The following is an 18,186-nucleotide window of genomic DNA, read 5'->3' as shown; positions in this document are numbered from 1 at the left end:
CAGGAGAATCGCTTGAACCCAGGAGGCAGAGGTTGCAGTGAGCCGAGATCACGCCACTGCACTCCAGCCTGGGCAACAGAGTGAGACTCCATCTAAAAAAAAAAAAAAAAAAAAAAAAATACCGGGCGCAGCGGCCCTCGTCTGTACTTGGCGGACTGACAGCAGAAGGAACACTTGAGTCCCAGGAATTTGAGATTTCAGTGAGCCATGACCTCGCCACTGCACTCCAGCCGGGGCGACAGAGTGAGAACCCGTCTCAAAAAAAGAAAAACAACCCAAACAAAATTTCTAGTGATCATTTGCTCCTGTGAATATAATAAATGTTAAACTAAACTTTTTGTTGGTTTTTATGGGTCTTTATCAATACCAGAACCTGGTAGTCCTTTGATCAACTAAAATCTCTATCCTAATAAAATGCTGTTGTCAGAACTACCCAGATTCACTGGCAGAAATCTAATCACTGACCCAAACCTGTAATTCCGCGCATGCTAATGAAATGATTTACATAATTAATCCAATCAGCCATTGGATTGCATTAAACTCAGTTAATGAAGAGGTCAGATACCATTTATTGGTATCATGTAGTCAAGCACCTATCAAACTCCTTCCTCACACCACACTGGACAAAACTAAAGTTTTGGTGTTTTAGGGGAGAATGTGCCAGCCTAAGTTTAAATTGTTTTTGTTGTGGGTCTTGGTACAGTCATTAAAAGATTTAATTAAGCAGTTACAAAACGGAACTATTTTTTGGAAATACTAGCAAATACGTTGTTCTACTGTATGTTCTACTGTATGTATTTTTACACGATCCGAAATAGGAAAAATGACCCATTGGAAATGAGTTTAAGACTACGACTGACCTACACCAATTCTCGGTCAGATTATCTTTTGATTGGGGGAATCTTAACATGATTGGTTGAAAACAATAAATAAAATTGGCTCGGAAGTCAGGCGCGGTGGCTCACGCCTGTAATCCAAGCACTTTGGGAGTCCCAGGCAGGCGGATAACTTGAGGTCAGGAGTTTGAGACCAGCCTGGCCAACATGGTGAAACCCCTTCTCTACTAAAAAAATTAGCCGGGCGTGGTGGCAAGTGCCTGTAGTCCCAGCTACTCCGGAGGCTGAGGCGGAATCACTTGAACCCGAGAGGCGGAGGTTGTAGTGAGCTGAGATCGCGCCACCGCCCTCCAGCCTGGGCGTCAGAATTAGACTCCGTCTGGTTAAAAAAAAAAAAGCAGGAACCAAATGAAGATAGTATTAAGAACCAATCAGGTTTTTCCTACAATAGTTCTGACCAATCAGGATCAGATCGTCGTTATAAATTCTGGTAGAAGCCACTACTCATTCAGCTGCTTGCTTTCAGAGCATAGCATTCACAACTATGGCCCGGACGAAGCAGACAGCTCGTAAGTCTACTGGCGGCAAGGCACCGCGGAAGCAGCTGGCCACCAAGGCAGCGCGCAAAAGCGCTCCAGCGACTGGCGGTGTGAAGAAGCCCCACCGCTACCGGCCAGGCACCGTGGCCTTGCGCGAGATCCGCCGTTATCAGAAGTCGACTGAGCTGCTCATCCGCAAACTGCCATTTCAGCGCCTGGTGCGAGAAATCGCGCAGGATTTCAAAACCGACCTTCGTTTCCAGAGCTCGGCAGTGATGGCGCTGCAAGAGGCGTGCGAGGCCTATCTGGTGGGGCTGTTTGAGGACACCAACCTCTGTGCTATTCACGCCAAGCGCGTCACTATTATGCCTAAGGACATCCAGCTTGCGCGTCGCATCCGTGGCGAGCGAGCATAATCCCCTGCTCTAGCTTGGGTTTCCTACTTGCTCCCAAGCTTCCAAAGGCTCTTTTCAGAGCCACTTAACGTTCTCACTGAGGATAGCTGTCACACTATTGGTTGACTGTCTTAAATCAACTTTAAAGCAGGGGTAAACTGGGGGGAAGTCGTAAAGGCTTGTTCATTCTGATTCCTTCCTGTGTTCTTTGTCTTCTAAGATGGTCCTTTTCTCTGGTCCTCTGTGACCCATTTCACAAGGGTCTCACTTTCTCCCAGGAAAGTCAGCAAATCTGTATATCCAAGATCAATCTGCTTCAAGGGGAAAGCCAAAGTCCTTCCTGCACATGCTGTCCTTTGGGGATAGCATCTCCAGAACCCCATAACTAACAATTAGGTTATAGGTTACATGAGATGCCATTTTTAACTGAAACGGGCACTGGCCTTGGGGCCCCTGGAAGCTCGCTGAAAATCACTGACATGAGGCCAGTTGATTTAGCACATAGACACGGCAGACTTCAAAATGAAGACCCACCCACCAATGAGATACAGAAGTTTATATATCACCTTGAGGTTATAGAAAGAGTGCAAGCTTGGATCCTGGCAAAACAGATTATAGGAGGGAAAAAGGAAAAGACTTGGCTAGCAAGGGGGGAGTGTCTTCTTATGTAGATGACAACACACAGCTAGCAGCCCTCAGAAAAAATAGATGGTAAATGTCTCTTGTCAGGGTGGGCATGGTGGCTCATGCCCTCCACTTTGGGAGGCAGTGGAAGGAGGATTCCCTGAGCCCAGGAGTTTGAGATCAGCCTGGGTAACATAGCAAAATCCTGTCTCTACGAAAAACAAATAAAAAGAAAGGTGGGTGTTGCAGCGCACACCTGTAGTTCTAGCTGCTCAGAAGGCTGAGGCAGGAAGATTGCTTGAGGTCAGAGTTCAAGGATGCAGTGAACTATGATTGCACCATTGCACTCCAGCCTGGGTGACAGAGCAAGACGGTCTCTTAAAAAATAAAAATAAAAAAAGGATCAGACTCTCAGTTAATCTCTCCTAGATCCAGGAAAGGACTAGAAAGGGAAAGCCTGGCAACAAATGGAAATTTCCCCCACAGAAGACTGATTTGCAGGGCCTCATCGGTCTCCAGGCCCTGAGGCGGCCATTTCAAAATAGGGCAAAGAAATATCTTTTGGGGTAAAATATTTTTATTTCCTTCACTTTACTTTCCTCAAGAGATTGCTTTAAAGGTTAAATGCAGTAATACACTCTAGGGCCGTAGACAGTGCCCCAGAAAACACATTAGGTACACAAAAAATATTCAAATCTCTGAATCTTAGTTTGGAGTGGCTCTTGTGGGGGACTAAAATATGCCACCCCGAAGTATACTTTGTCATATTTCAAGATGGCTATTCAGAGAAACTGCAGACATAGGAATAGCTCTGAAAAACTCTTTTGTAAAAGAAATGTATACCTATCAAGGAAATCTACATTAGTAAACAGTGGATGCAAGTACTGGCTTTCTCTGAGGCCCCCTTTCCTGCCTAAAGAGGAATCTAAGACTGACTCAAAGGAGAGAAAACTACTTTGTCACAGCCTGTCAGCTATTCTGCGATTACCTGAGAGACTTTATCTGCATAACAAAAAATCTTTGCCTTTCCAACCCCTGGTGCCTTTGCCTTTCCTCCCTCACCCTCCTACAACTTGTGTCACCACCTCCTCCAAACCCCCAGAAGTCTCAAGACCTTTTTTCTTTCTGTAGTCTCAGAATGGTATAAAAACGTCAATTATTTGGCCCTTCTGAGAGAGAAATAATATAGGGTGGTCACAAGAGAATAGAAAATTCCAGGCAGTAGTTTCACATGACTAGCAAAAGAAACTGTTGAAATAGCTGCACAAGCTAGGAGCCAAAAAGACCCTGAAAACCGAAATGTTTGCCAAGCTGGCTAAGTCCTACTTGACCCGACATGGCACTGGATTTGACCTAGCTTTCACCTGGGACCTTATTATACACTTATTAACATACAAATCAGACACCCACCAAAACCAAGACAGTTCCGAGAACACTCATATTTAATGGAAAAATGGATGGCACCACAGTTCTGAGAAATTGTCACCCTTTTCCAGAAATCTTCATGAATATTCCACCCCTTGGTTAAAGAAACCCATAAAGATAGAAGCCCCAATCACTCCTGGGCAAGACTGACTCTCTTGAGTAAACCTGTACTTCCCTTCCTTGAGCATGTATTTTTCACTTTGCAATAAACCTCTGTATTTTCACTATTTTCTGACTTGTCCTTAGATTCTTTCTGGCAGCAGTGGCAAGGACCTGGACACTGGCTGGGATCAACATCCTAATGGCGTTTGGGTACCTCCCCTAGCCCACCGGTATCATTTCTTGGAGTGTTGTATTTTGTGAGGCTCCTGTGCATATGCAGGTAATAAACTTGTATGCCTTTTTTTTTTTTTTCCTGTTTACCTTTCTACTGTTGGTTAATTCCAGAGACTCAAATTATTGAAACTTCAGAAATCAAAGCAGAAGTTTAAAACGACCTTCACCCTCAGAAATGGGGAAAATACACCTAAATTCTCTGATAAGATTGGATTGAGAAGTCACTCTTGTCACTGGTCAAGATTTGGGAAATAATCCAGTTTGATCAGTAACACAGAAACAAATCACTTTAATGATATCACTTCTGCTAATGGCCAGTCTTTTTTATTTTTTATTTTCTATTTATTTATTTTTATGATTTTTGTTAGCTTCTGCTTCACAAAGCAACATTTTCCAATCTTGTGTTCCAAAACAGGAAACATTTTTGTTTAGGAGGCAGAAACGATGAGAACAAATGCTTCAGAACTGCTCCCTCCTCCCCAGAAGTGTTGAAGCCCTGAAAGGGTATAAAACAAGACAGCAAGCACAGTCACCGAAAATATATTATAAATAAAACTTCTGTAGATTTCTGCTCAAACGGAATCTGCTACAAAAGCTGTTTCCCAAAAATATGGTTCCCAATATGAAAGAGATTCTAGGCCTGACCTGGTGGCTCAGGCGTGTAATCCTAGCACTTTGGGACGCCAAGATAAGTGGATCACCTGAGGTCAGGAGTTCGAGACCAGCCTAGCCAACATGACAATGAAACCCTGTCTCTACTAAAAATACAAAAACAGCTGGATGGGGTGACCTGCACCTGTAATCCCAGCTACTCAGGAGGCTGAGGCGAGAGAATCGCTTGAACCCGTGAGGCAGAGGTTGCAGTGAACCAAGATTGCACTGCTGCACTCCAGCCTGGGCAGAGGTTGCAGTGAACCAAGATTTTACCACTGCACTCCAGCCTGGGCAACAGAGTGAGACTCCGTTTAAAAAAAAAAAAAAAAAAAAATTCTAAAATGTAAAAAACATGTTTTTCTATGTATCTGCTGATAATAATAAGGTTTGTTATCTGCACAAGACTAGAAATACTGAATTTTCTGAGACAGAAACTAGTACAAGCTACATTAAAATTTTAATTTACATAAGTAGTATAGAGAACCAAGAGAAAAACTTCCCCTTTGCCCTCTGAAGTTTCACTGAAAAATCATCTCGCAAAGTGCAGATTAATAAGAGAAATGGCAAACAAATTTGTGATGTATACATGGGAGAGAATCACTGAGTGATCATCCAATATCCCAGTAAGGCCCAAATACTTATATAGCCTTATTTGAGAAGGGAGAGGAAAGATGGGAAATATAGGTAATTTTGTTTACGGGCAATAAATAATTAATAGGGAGAATAAATGGCTTGAAGAACAAGATTAAATGTAAATAATTCTCTTGGGAAATTGACCTAATCGCCTCCCAAAGGCCACATCTAATATCACCACATTGGAGACTAGGCTTCAACAGTGAATTTTGTGAGGACACAAACTTTCAGTTTATAGCACTGGGTATAACTTAGTGTTGGATGGGAGATGGAGAAACACTCTTATGTGGTGGTTTACTGGTGGTGGCTTTGCAAAAGACATTTTGGAGAACCATTCCTTCTGTGCCCAGGCCTATGCTCCAAGAAAACTCTCCTATAGACCCATATGAGAGCATATCAAGAATATTCATCAAAGTGATATTTGTAATAACATGAAAGTAGAGGTAATTTAAGTGAATGAATAAGTAAAATACAGTGGATGAATACTAACAAATGCTCTCTTTTCTGAGGTCAAGATACAAGCAAATGTCAAAAACAAGAGCTGAACTCAAGACCCCATCAACCTTACCGTTGTCACTCAATTCATACAGTAAAAGAAAAGGGCAGGGTGCGGTGGCTCACGCTTGTGAGCCCAGCACTTTGGGAGGCAGAGGCGGGCAGATTATGAGGTCAAGAGATGGAAGCCACCCTGGCCAACATGGTGAAACCCTGTCTCTACTAAAAATACAAAAAATTGGCCGGGCGTGGTGGCTCATGCCTGTAATCCCAGCACTTTGGGAGGCCGAGGTGGGCGGATCACGAGGTCAGGAGTTCGAGACCAGCCTAACCAACATGGTGAAACTCCGTCTCTACTAAAAATACAAAAATTAGCCGGGCATGGTGGTGTGTGCCTGTAATCTCAGCTACTTGGGAGGCTGAGGGGGGAGCATTGCTTGAACCCGGGAGGCAGAGGTTGTGGTGAGCTGAGATTGTGCCATTGCACTCCAGCCTGGGCAATAAGAGCGAAACTCCGTCTCAAAAACAAAACAAAACAAAACAAAACAAAACAAAAAATTAGCTGCGCGTGGTGGCGCGTGACTGTAGTCCCAGCTACTAGGCGGGCTGAGGCAGGAGAATCGCTTGAACCAGAGGGGCGGAGGTTGCAGTGAGCCAAGACCGCACCATCGTACTCCAGCCTAGTGACAGCGAGACTCCATCTCAAAAATAAAAAATAAATAAATAAAATAAAATTTGAGGGCTTCTAAATTTATTATGCCAAAGGGGAACTTAAGTCCTGAAGACTGATTCATGTAGCATATTTTCAATTCTGCCTCTTAGATTATAGTTTAAATCTTTTCCTCATTGTTCTTGTTCTGTAAATGTCTAGCAGATATCAGACCTCCCTCCTTCCAATCACTGATCTTAGTTATGCATTATCTGCCTCCTTCACTGTCCTTTACCTAACTCAGACCAGATGATGCTCAAGACCTCATGACAGTTATATCTTCTTGAGGCTCAGAAACTAATAACCAAAAATATGGTGGGTTGACATGCTGAACTGAAGAAGCTTCAAGTTTTCTCTGACCATGCCTTCCAAAATCTCTTAAATCCTCTATCTCAAAGCACTGGATGAAGTTGTTCTCTGAAATTCCTTTATCTGCCTAAAGTCCCAGCCCACCAACGAGAACAATTGTTTTATATTCTCTTCCCTGTAATCTCATTACCTATTATAGAAAAAAAAGATCAAGAATGTAACCATTGACCGGGCGAGGTGGCTCACGCCTGTAATCCCAGCACTTTGGGAGGCCGAGGTGGGTGGATCACCTGAGGTCGGGAGTTCCAGACAAGCCTGACCAACATGGAGAAACCCTGTCTCTACTAAAAATACAAAAAATTAGCTGGGCTTGGTGCCGCATGCCTATAATCTCAGCTACTCGGGAGACTGAGGCAGGAAAATCGCTTGAACCCGGGAGGCAGAGGTTGTGGTGAGCCGAGATCGCGCCATTGCACGCCAGCCTGGGTGACAAGAGTGAAACTCCGACTCAAAAAAAAAAAAAAAAATGTAACCATACCTGAACAGACCCTTTCACAAGATAATGTTGTCTCCCAGGAGCATTCAAATTCCAAAGAGAGCTATTTACAGTTAATCTCTTTTCCCCAATCCACTCATTCTACCTAGTAATCATTTATTGCTTCTCAACAGAATCCCTCTTCTCAGAACCCTCCGGTAACTTGTTTAGCTATGACCCAAGCCCTCATTCTTTCTGTAACCTTTTTCTAGCTTAAGAATGTTTGTAAACTTTTGTATACTGTTGGGAAGTGGGTAAATACTCTGTGGTTGTTTCCCGTGTGCATGTTAACACATTTGTAAGGCTTTTCTCTTATAAATCTGCCTTTTGTGGTAAAATGTTGTAAATGACTACAGGACACCAGGGAAGACCCCTTACCTCTTCACTATTGATTCTTATTATAGATGAACTTCTCTGTTTTCTCTGTTACACAAAGACTTCATCACTATCATATTGTATAACATGGAATTTTAAATATACTCTTTTAAATGCGAAAGAAAATAAAAACAAGCTGTAACTAATCAAATTGTAACTTGTAAGCCACCTTTGTACAGAAACTTAAAATTCTACTAAATTTCTTTTTTTTTCTATCGATATAAGCAAGATCTTTAGTTTTATCTTTGGAGCTCTGATTGATTCCATTGATCCTGGAGTCTGTTTTCCAAATGGCTATTCCCAGCTTTCGTTTGAATAAACTTTAAAAAAAATTCTTCTTAATAGAGACAGGGGTCTTACTATGTTGCCCAGGCTGGTAGGCTGGTCTGAACTCCTGGGCTCAAGCGATCCTCCTGTTAAAGAAAGGGTTCCCAATACAGACCCCAAGAGAGGGTTCTTGGATCTCTTGCAAGAAAAAATTCAGGACAAGTCCACATTGCAAAGTGAAAGCGAGTTTATTAAGAAAGTAAAGGAATAAAAGAATGGCTACTCCATAGAGCAGCCCTGAGGGCTGCTGGTTGCCCATTTTTATGGTTATTTCTTGATGATATGCTAAATAAGGGGTGGATTATTCATGCCTCCCCTCTTTAGACCATATAGGGTAATTTTCTGACGTTACCATGGCATTTGTAAATTGTCATGGCCCCAGTGGGAGTGTAGCAGTGAGGACGACCAGAGGTCACTCTCATCACCATTTTGGTTTTGGGTGGCTCCTTTACTGCAATCTGCTTTATCAGCAAGGTCTTTATGGCCTGTATTTTGTGCTGACTTCCTATCTCATGCTGGACTTAGAATGCTTTAACCGTCTAGGAATGCAGCCCAGGAGGTTTCAGCCTTATTTTACCAGCTCCTATTTAAGATGGAGTTGCTCTGGTTCACATACCTCTGACATTCCCGCCTTTGCCTCCCAATGTGATGGGATTACAGGTGTGAGCCACCATGCCCAGCCAAATAAATTCTTTACAACTAAATTCTGACCCTTTCAATGATAGGTTGAAAGACTTTGAGGAGAAACTAAGAGGTTTCCTGATAAAGAGTTTTGCAAGTCAGGTTTAAAACCATAAGCACTCGGCCAGACACAGTGGCTCACGCCTGTGTCTGTAATCCCAGCTACTCGGGAGGCTGAAGCAGGAGAATCCCTTGAGATCCACCATTGCACTGGAGCCTAGGCAACAAGAGCAAAGCTCCGTCTCAAATAATAGTAATAATAATAATAATAAAGGGGCACGGTAAGACGAAGAGAAGTCAAGAAGGGCAGTGGATTCTGTATCTTCAAAGTTCTTTAACTGGTCTTTTTGTTTTGCTTTTTTAGAGACAGGGTCTCACTCTGCCACCCACGCTGAAGTGCAGTGGTGCCATTGTAGCTCACTGACACGTCAAAGTCCTGGGCTCAAGTAATACTACCCCCTCAGCCCCTGGAGTTCCTGGGACTATACGCCAAACCACCGTACCTGGCATCTTAATTGGTCTTAATACCACATGGAGGCATTATAAGCTTAAAGATGCAGGTAGGGCACAGCGGCTCATGCCTGTAAACCCAGCACTTTGGGAGGACGAGGTGGGCTGATCACTTGAGGTCAGAAGCTGGAGGCCAGCATGGCCAACGTGGTGAAACCCCGTCTCTACCAAAAAATAAAAAAATTAGCCAAGCATGGTGGTGCGCATCCCAGCTACTTGGGAGGCTGAGGCAGGAGAATTGCTTGAACCCAGGGGGCGGAGGTTGCAGTGAGCCGTAGACCACACCACTGCCCTCCAGCCTGGGCAACATTGAGACCCTGTTTCAAAAAACAAAACAAAAACAAAACAAAAAACAAAAAAAATGCTTAAAGATGCTTTGAGGATGAGAGCAGGGATAGTGATTTCTCTGAGGCAGGGCCAAGAAAGAAGGAAAACTTGATGTTTCCATGTCTCATGTTTAAGGTTTTGACCTGGCAAAGGCCAGTGAAGTAGAATGCAAGATTTCAGAGAATAAATTAATGGAGAGGAAAAGACTGAATAGCAAATGGTGTTGTTTTGCTTGAGACAGGGTCTCACTGTGTTTTATATATATATGTGTGTGTGTGTGTCTTTGTGTGTGTGGTGTGTTTATGTGTGTGTATGGGGGACAGGAGAAGTGAGAACTAGAAGTACTAATAAACAAACTATTTGTGGATGAAGACCAAAGAGGGGGAAAAAGCCATGTAAAACACAACCTATCAACCAGTTCTAAAGCCTTAAGCAAAACAAACAAAACTGCGTGTCAATGAGATAAATAGGTGGCATATCAGATGGAAATTTTTAACTATATTAAAAAGGATTGAGGCCAACACTGAAACCACCTTTGCAAAATTATGACAGTGAAAGAGATCTAACTCAATCAACTCCATCTTGCTTCTAACCTCCTGGCTGTCCTTGTTCATTCCTGGGCATAGGCTGAACTAACTTTGGCAGAAACATAGTTTATAGTAAGCCCAGCACTTTGGGAGGCCTAGGCGGGTGGATCACGAGGTCAGGAGTTCAAGATCAGCCTGGCCAAGATGGTGAAATCCCGTCTCTAGTAAAACTACAAAAATTAGCCAGGTGCGGTGGCAGGCGCCTGTAATCCCAGCTACTCGGGAGGCTGAGGCAGGAGAATCACATAAACCTGGGCGGCAGAGTTTGCAGAGAACCTAGATCGCGCCACTCCACTCCAGCCTGGGTGACAGAGTGAGACTCCGTCTCAAAAAACAAAAAACCAAAGACCATAACAGCCCTTTCCCAGGGCAGACCTCCTTCTTGCTTGGGGACTAGACACAAACATGAGCCACAAGATTAGAAATTATGGTTTAGGAGACATGCAGCTGGAGGCTACAAGATTCAGACCCTCCCTAAACTACTTTTAAGATCAGCACTTGAGATGTTTTGCAGACCCTGCACTTGATGAATCAGCTGGCACCACCCAGATCGATAAACTGGTTCATCTGATCTTGCGGTCCCCACAGGAACCAACTCAGTGCCAGAAGACAGCTTCGACTCCCTATGCTTTCATCCCTGACCAGTCAGGACTCCTGGCTCACTGGCTTCTCCCCACCCACCAAGTTATCCTTAAAAATTGTACTTCTGTTCCAAAGGCTGGGAAGAACTAAGCTGCCCCAGCCCCTCCCATTTCTTGGGCAGGGCTCTTTCCTGTTGTGTGTTCCCCCAGGGCCTGTCCTGTACCGACCTCTGTCTGTTCCAGCCCTCATCCTTCCTGGCTGTTGCTTTTCCTCTTAAGGGCCTCAGAACTCTTGCTCTTCCTGGGCTGAGGGGGAATGAGTGTTCCTGCCATTTGCCAGCCTAATGCGCATGCTTTCTGCCTCTGGTAACAGGAGTGAGTGAGCCCCTTAGACCTGCACTCTGGGTGTCTCCTGCTTTCAAAGGTTCTCAATAGTGAATGCTTTAAAATTAATGTCATCACAAAATGGAAGTTTTCCCAGGATGGAAAACAAGAGGAAGTGCTGCTGTAATTGGGAGCACAAGGGGCCTCCCAGAAAGGAGCCCCACCTCAGCATCACTGCCTTAATCGTGGCCTCCCTGGGGTGGGTGGGGTTCTCTCCTCCCTTCCTCCCTCCTCCTGGGGTGGGAGGGAGCTCCTATTCCCATCTCTGTGTTCCCTGGAGTCAGGTATCACAAAGTATTTGTGAATTGCTTTAGGTGCAGGGACACCACCCACTCAGGACTTTTCCCCATCATCCCTTCCATTGCCACACCCTAGATCCAGCCTCAGGAACTAACAAGTTTTGAGAAAAGCAGGCAGTAGAGCAACAGCTTGGTGCTGTCAGTGGTGGCTGGCTGGCATTTTTCTCTAGCGTTGTGGTGCCACCTTCCCTCCTTGTCCCAAGGTTATAAGGCTTTGTCTTTCTCTTTGGAATCATAAAGTGGAACACAGTCCCCAGAACTCGTGTGGCCATTTCCGCCAGCATCACTCCCTGGTGCCTGTGGGGTCCTGGTGTATCTAAAGGGAGAAGGACCCCATGTGCTAGCCAGAAATATACCGTCTCTTGAAGGAAAGCAGGAGCTCAGACTCTTAGAGCCAGCTGTGGCTTCGGACCCAAGGCCTGACCTAGGCTGCTATCCTAATATTGCAGGAAGGGCCTCTCTTCCAAGCCCCACCCTAAGGGTTAGCCCTTGGCCAAATCTTTTGCCGTCTGAGCCCAGCCAGGCTTTTCTGACTAAATAAGCAAGAAGAGGGTCTAAACTGAGTTGCAAGGACCCTTTCCGCCTTCCCTTGGATCTCCATGTTTTTCCAGATGGAGGAAGAGCATGTGCCACCCCCTTTCCTAACAGGCTTGTCCAAGTGCTTGGTGTGGGACCCAAGACCAAAGCCCAGGATGGCTTGGTGGGAGTGCCCCTGCTGCATCTGCATGAAGCCCCTGCTTTCTAGGTCTCACTCCAATCAGAACCCTGCCTGCCCACCTGCAACTCTCCCGCAGCAATGCCATTCCCACTTGCCCCAGAGAAGCTACTCAGCCAAACCTAGCCAGGGTCTGTTCATGTGGACCAGAGCCAGCCTAGTCATTATTTGCTGTTGGGTTTCCAGTTTCACCGTGTGTTAGGGCAAGGGATGATTGTAAAATTTGCTCCTCAAAGGAATCAGGCCAGACTCAATTTTGGAGGCAAGACAGGGAGGAGGCCACTTCATCCCAGGCTCTCTTCTAGGGCTTCCCACCATCAGCCCCTCCCACTTGAGACTGGTCTTCAGGAGGCAATAGGCCACCATGCCTAGTCAACGCCAGTTCAAGCCATGCCAGGAATCTGCCTACCTGCCAGGTTCAGTTCTTCTAAGGTGCCTCTTCAGGGACACAGTATGTCTCTCTGATTGGGCTTCTAAATCAAAAGCCTGATGTTCGTGTCCCTCTCATAGGGGGAGTTTTGGACACAGGACCAGTTTGGAAAAGGGTCTGGTAAGGGTTTCCACTCAGCACATTGTAGAGGGGACACTCTGTAGGCCCATGGGTCCCTTACTAGAGAGGTTGAGTGAATTTGCCTTCAGTTAACCTGGGACCTTCTGTTTAGCTTCCTCCTGCTTCCCAAAGATTTTAAGCATTTTGTAAATGTATAAACTCACCTCTGGTAACAGTGGCCCAGACGCTGTTTGTGCTAGAAGCATGGGAAATGTAAAGGCAGTCTTTCCCAGGGAAATGGATGCTATTCTATTCTGCTGCCCCTACCTGTTCCTGAGGCCCCATTTAGAAAGAAAATCCCCTCAGAAGACTGTCTGGCACCCAGTGTCCTAGCCAGGCCAAGTATATGAGAAAGGTAAGTCCATTTTCCCCTTCAGGTCCTCAGTGGATGACTTAACCACTGCTGTCCCTTGGTCCCTTTTTCCTAAACAGGGGTTTAGTTCTGCCTTTTTCTCCTTTTTTCTAAATGCTGGTAAATGTCTACATTCAGCCAGGGAAGAGGAGGCCAGAAGTCGGGCCAGCTGCCCCATTCTTTTAAGGTTGTAGGGCCTGCCCCTGGAGCGCACCCTCCTCTTTGGGCCTCGTGAGCTTTTTTGCTTATCATGTTCCATTTTGTGCCTCTTTCCCCCTTCAAGATGCCATTTGGAGGGTAGGGGATCTGCTTCCCACTGTGACTGGGCTATGGGATTCTGACTTCCTTGCTTACAGATTCATGGTTTGATAAATTTGTTGTATTCAAAAACTTGAAATGCAGGACGCCATTAAGTGTCTGTTTATATTTTTGGAATATTTGTATTACTTACAATTAATTAATAAAAGTGGGTTTAAAAAACCTAAAAAAAAAAAAAAAATTGTACTCCCCGGGCAACCCCCTCGGGTCCCCTTCCATGCTGTGGAAGCTTTGTCCTTTCACTCTTCACAATAAACCTTGCTACCGCTAAAAAAAAAACTACTCCCCGAATGCCTGGCTCTGTGTGAGTTACTCTTTCTCTATCCCAATTCCCCTGTCTTGATAAATTGGCTCTGTCTACGCAGGGGCAAACTTGGGCGGTTAAAATACTCTAAAGTAAGGACATTAAGAAATTGTCAGAGACAACTGCAGATCAGCAAGCATCCCTCAGAACATCGAAAAGCTAAGCAGACTTCATTCATTCATTTGCTTAAGCATAGAAAGAATTATACGGAAATGAAAACACTGGCAACATTTCTCTTGGAAAAGTAAAAGGTTTTTTTTTTTTTTTTTTTTTTTTTTTGAGATGGAGTCTCGCTCTGTCGGCCAGGCTGGAGTGCAGTGGCGTGATCTCGGCTCTGCAACCTCCGCCTCCAAGGTTCAAACGATTCTCCTGCCTCAGTCTCCTGAGTAGCTGGGATTACAGTCATGCGCCACTATGCCCAGCTAATTTTTGTATGTGTTTTTAGTAAAGACAGGGTTTCACCATGTTGGCCAGGCTGGTCACCAACTCGTGACTTCAGGTGATGCAACCGCCTCGGCGTCCCGGAGTGCTGGGATTACAGGAGTGAGCCACCCCGCCCAGCCAAGGGCAAAATATTTTCAAGGCAATCAGTAAACCAGAGATTTTTCATAGGATTGTGAAAGGAAAATAAATCTCAGGACCCCAAAACCACTAAGCCACGGAAAAAGTCAAGCTGGGAACTATGTCAGGCACACCTGCCTTCCATTTTATTGCTAAATAAGATAGCTACAATAAAAAGCTACATGCCTCCCTTACAATTTTCCCATAAGGAAATTCCTTGTGGACAACGGATACAGAGAACTCAAAATCATCCTTCTGAGGCTCACCTGAGACACATGTGTATCTATCCGATTGCTTCCTCTGTCCTATTATTTATGTAAAAATGCAGATTCACTGAACCAGAAGAGTAAATTGTGTATTCAATGGGAGGCTGATCTATGACTCAAAAGAATGCAGTCTTGGCCGGGCGCGGTGGCTCACGCCTGTAATCCCAGCACTTTGGGAGGCCGAGGCGGGCGGATCACGAGGTCAGAAAATCGAGACCGTCTGGGCTAACACGGTGAAACCCCGTCTCTACTAAAAAAATACAAAAAATTAGCCGGGCGTGGTTGCAGGCGCCTATAGTCCCAGACTCGGGAGACTGAGGCAGGAGAATGGCGTGAACCCGGGAGGTGGAGCTTGCAGTGAGCCGAGATCGCTCCACTGCACTCCAGCCTGGGCGACAAAAAAAAAAAAAAAAAAAAAAAGCAGTCTTTTGTCTCGAATCTACTTCTAACCTGGAAGCCCCCACTTCGAGTTGTCCTGCCTTACCGGACCGAACCAACGTACATCTTAGTACATCTTACACATGTTGATTGATATCTTATGTCTCCCTAAAATGTATAAAAGCAAGCCATACCCCAGCTAACTTGGGCACATGTTGTCAGGACCTCCTGAGGCTGTGTCAAGGGCCCATCCTTAACCTTGGCAAACTAAACTTTCTAAATTGATTGAGACCTGCCTCAGATACCTTTTGGTTTAGAGGATGTTATATAGACAACCAGAATATTCCTCCCCCAAAATATACCACTTGGCTATAAGGATTATTTTGAGAAACAGCCGACACAGAAAAAGCACTGAAAATGGTAAAAGTTTCTCTTTTATAAAACAACAAAAACAAACACAACTCCTTTAACATATAAAAGACATTTCCCTTGGTAAAGATCTCCTCCTTGGTTATATCAGAAGAGGAAAATGGCCCCCAGAGACAATTCTTACCACCTGGGATGATTTGAACCTGCATACAAGACTTTATTAGTTAATCCTTATCTTCCATTAGTTTACTCCCTATATTTTCCTTCCCACAATTTACTCCCCTAGGAAACCACCACCTCTTCAAAATGTTATACAAACCCCCAGGTCTGTCTTCTCCATGGGCTTTTACTCCCTTTCTGTGAAGGCTCCCATATGCATATGTACAATAATAAATCTTTTCCCCTGTTAATCTGTCTTTTGTCAGTTTAATTTGTAGGGCCCAACTACAAAGCCTAACAGGGTAAAATAAAAGTTTCTTATTCTACAGTTTTCTTCACCAGATAAAGGGGCACTTATAATGGTTTTCAGTGCTTCCAGATTTCATCTTGAAAAAGTTAATTATAAAATAACATATTCAAGAACATGTTTTATGACGCAAAATGCTGCCTAGTTTTTCTGTAGTTGGAAAAGAGGATTGCTGAGATTAATGCGCCACGTGAGATACAGGGTTTAAACCTTCAAGGTTAAGCACTTAGGTTCTGTTAAAAGAGAGGGAAAAAGGCTGGGGGCAGTGGCTCACGCCTGTAATCCCAGCACTTTGGGAGGCCGAGGTGGGCGTATCACCTGAGGTCAGGAGTTCGAGACCAGCCTGGCCAACACGGCAAAACCCCGTCTCTACTAAAAATACAAAAATTAGCCGAGCGTAGTGGCGGGTGCCTTTAATCCCAGCTACTTAAGAGGCTAAGGCTGGAGAATCGCTTGAATCTGGGAGGCGGAGAATCGCTTGAACCCATGAGGGGGAGATTGCAGTGAGCAGAGAACTCGCCGTTGCACTCCAGCCTGGGGTGACAAGAGCGAAACTCTGTCAAAAAAAAAAAAAAAAAGGAAAAAGAGGCCAGCCTAGCTCAGTGAGAAATTGATTAACTAATACAACATGAGTATGTAATGTTTTGCACATACAGTAATCATAGAGTAGTTCATAATGTACTTGGAGAGACTGATTTTTAGCATAAAATTAGATATTTGCTAAAGGGGTAAATAATCACACACATTTGAAATATAAAAGGTAAACATTACTGAGAAACGAAATCTGAGAGCTGGAAGGCAGGGCAAGGCAGGGCCAGCCTGGGTCAGGAAGGTCACTCAACATTTATTTGAAACTTTTTTTTTTTTTTTTTGAGACGGACTCTCACTCTGTCGCCCAGGCTGGAGTGCATGGAGCTCAGGGGCTCGATCTTGGCTCACCGCAACCTCCGCCTCCTGCGTTCAAGCGATTTTCCTGCCTCAACCTCCTGAGTAGCTGGGATTATGGGCGCCCTCCACCATGCCCGGCCAATTTTCTTTATTTTTAGTAGAGAAGGGGTTTCGACACCTTAGCCAGGCTGGTCTCGAACTCCTGACCTCGTGATCCACCTGCATCGGCCTACCTTAGGGCTGGGATTACAGGCGTGAGCCACCGCGTCCGGCCATTTGAAACTCTTTTTCTTGGAATAAAGTCATCGTTGGTCTTTCCCTCCTGCACTTTATTTATAAATGTAAAAGACAGGGTTTCTGGGCACAGCTGATTTCCTAGTTCAACAGAAAAGAGGAACAGGAGGGAGCTCAAGCGGCACCTTCACCACCCTAAGGAAATACAGGGTAAAAGCCACCTTTCTTTCTCAAACAGCTTCCTGAAGTGTTTCTAGGTGGAATGAGGGAAAAAAATAGAAAGTCAGTTCTTGCCCCAAAAATGTGGTCGGCGAGGGAAGGAAAGGAACAGAAAGGACAGCTACAGAAAGAGTAAAAGGTAAGGAAAAGAATAGAGAACCAAATTTGAGAAAGGTGAGGAATCCCACCTTGGAGCTATCATCAGGCGTCGTCTTTTGCAGTCAGCCACCCCATAGGCTGATCACTTCGAGTTTGTACGGAAGCAGTTTCTACACGCTATTTCACAAATGCCCGAAACGACTGTGATTACCCCTCTAGAGATGGCGCCACTTGATTCCAGCAGCCACAAAGCGCTAGAACAATCGATGCTAAGAGGTGACAGGAAAAACAGGCTGCAAAGACCCAGACAATGGAATGCAGCGGTGGTCAGCCTAAAACACTGTAGAAGGGCAAGATGAGCTGAGTAATTTTTAACTGGGCATCATTTTTAGAAACTGGAGTTTAAGCACCCCCCCCCTTTCCTTTTTTTCCTGAAGTCGTGGGCAGGGCGCAAGGTCTGTGAATTGGCTGACCGGATGCAGCTGGTGTGGAGAGTTCTCAATCAGGTCCGATTTATTACTATATAAAGTACTGCTGCGAGGCTTGTCCTGTTGCATTTTGTTTAGTACAAGCCATGTCTGGGCGCGGCAAAGGCGGGAAGGGTCTGGGCAAAGGAGGCGCTAAGCGCCACCGCAAAGTTCTGCGCGACAACATTCAGGGCATCACCAAGCCTGCCATCCGACGCCTGGCACGGCGTGGAGGCGTTAAGCGCATCTCAGGCCTTATATACGAGGAGACACGCGGAGTTCTTAAGGTGTTTTTGGAGAATGTAATCCGCGATGCAGTTACCTACACGGAGCACGCCAAACGCAAGACAGTCACGGCCATGGACGTGGTTTACGCGCTCAAGCGCCAGGGCCGCACCCTCTACGGCTTTGGCGGCTGAGTATTTTACTTATTTAGACG

General features: G+C 45.1%; 1 protein-coding gene across 1 annotated transcript; it reads left to right on the top strand.

The window, feature by feature from the left end:
- The first annotated feature begins 1,334 nt into the window (after nt 1-1,334).
- Nucleotides 1,335-18,184, top strand: LOC129038726 (histone H3.1). Its single transcript, XM_063665907.1, has 2 exons — nt 1,335-1,707; nt 17,837-18,184. The coding sequence occupies exons 1-2, from the start codon at nt 1,381-1,383 to the stop codon at nt 18,164-18,166; spliced, it is 657 nt and encodes a 218-aa protein (XP_063521977.1). The 5' UTR covers nt 1,335-1,380; the 3' UTR covers nt 18,167-18,184.
- The last annotated feature ends 2 nt before the right edge of the window (nt 18,185-18,186 follow it).

The sequence above is a fragment of the Pongo pygmaeus genome, chromosome 5 (assembly GCF_028885625.2).
Source record: "Pongo pygmaeus isolate AG05252 chromosome 5, NHGRI_mPonPyg2-v2.0_pri, whole genome shotgun sequence".
NCBI lineage: Eukaryota > Metazoa > Chordata > Mammalia > Primates > Hominidae > Pongo > Pongo pygmaeus.
Note: the sequence above shows the minus strand (reverse complement) of the source record. Positions and strands in the feature narration are given on the sequence as shown.

Bases quoted from the DNA above. Each gene is read 5' to 3' on its own strand.
- LOC129038726 (XM_063665907.1), top strand. From the start codon at position 1,381: ATGGCCCGGACGAAGCAGACAGCTCGTAAGTCTACTGGCGGCAAGGCA. The intron at 1,708-17,836 runs CTCTGTGCTATT...TGTCCTGTTGCA, and splicing joins GGCTGTTTGAGGACACCAAC to TTTTGTTTAGTACAAGCCAT.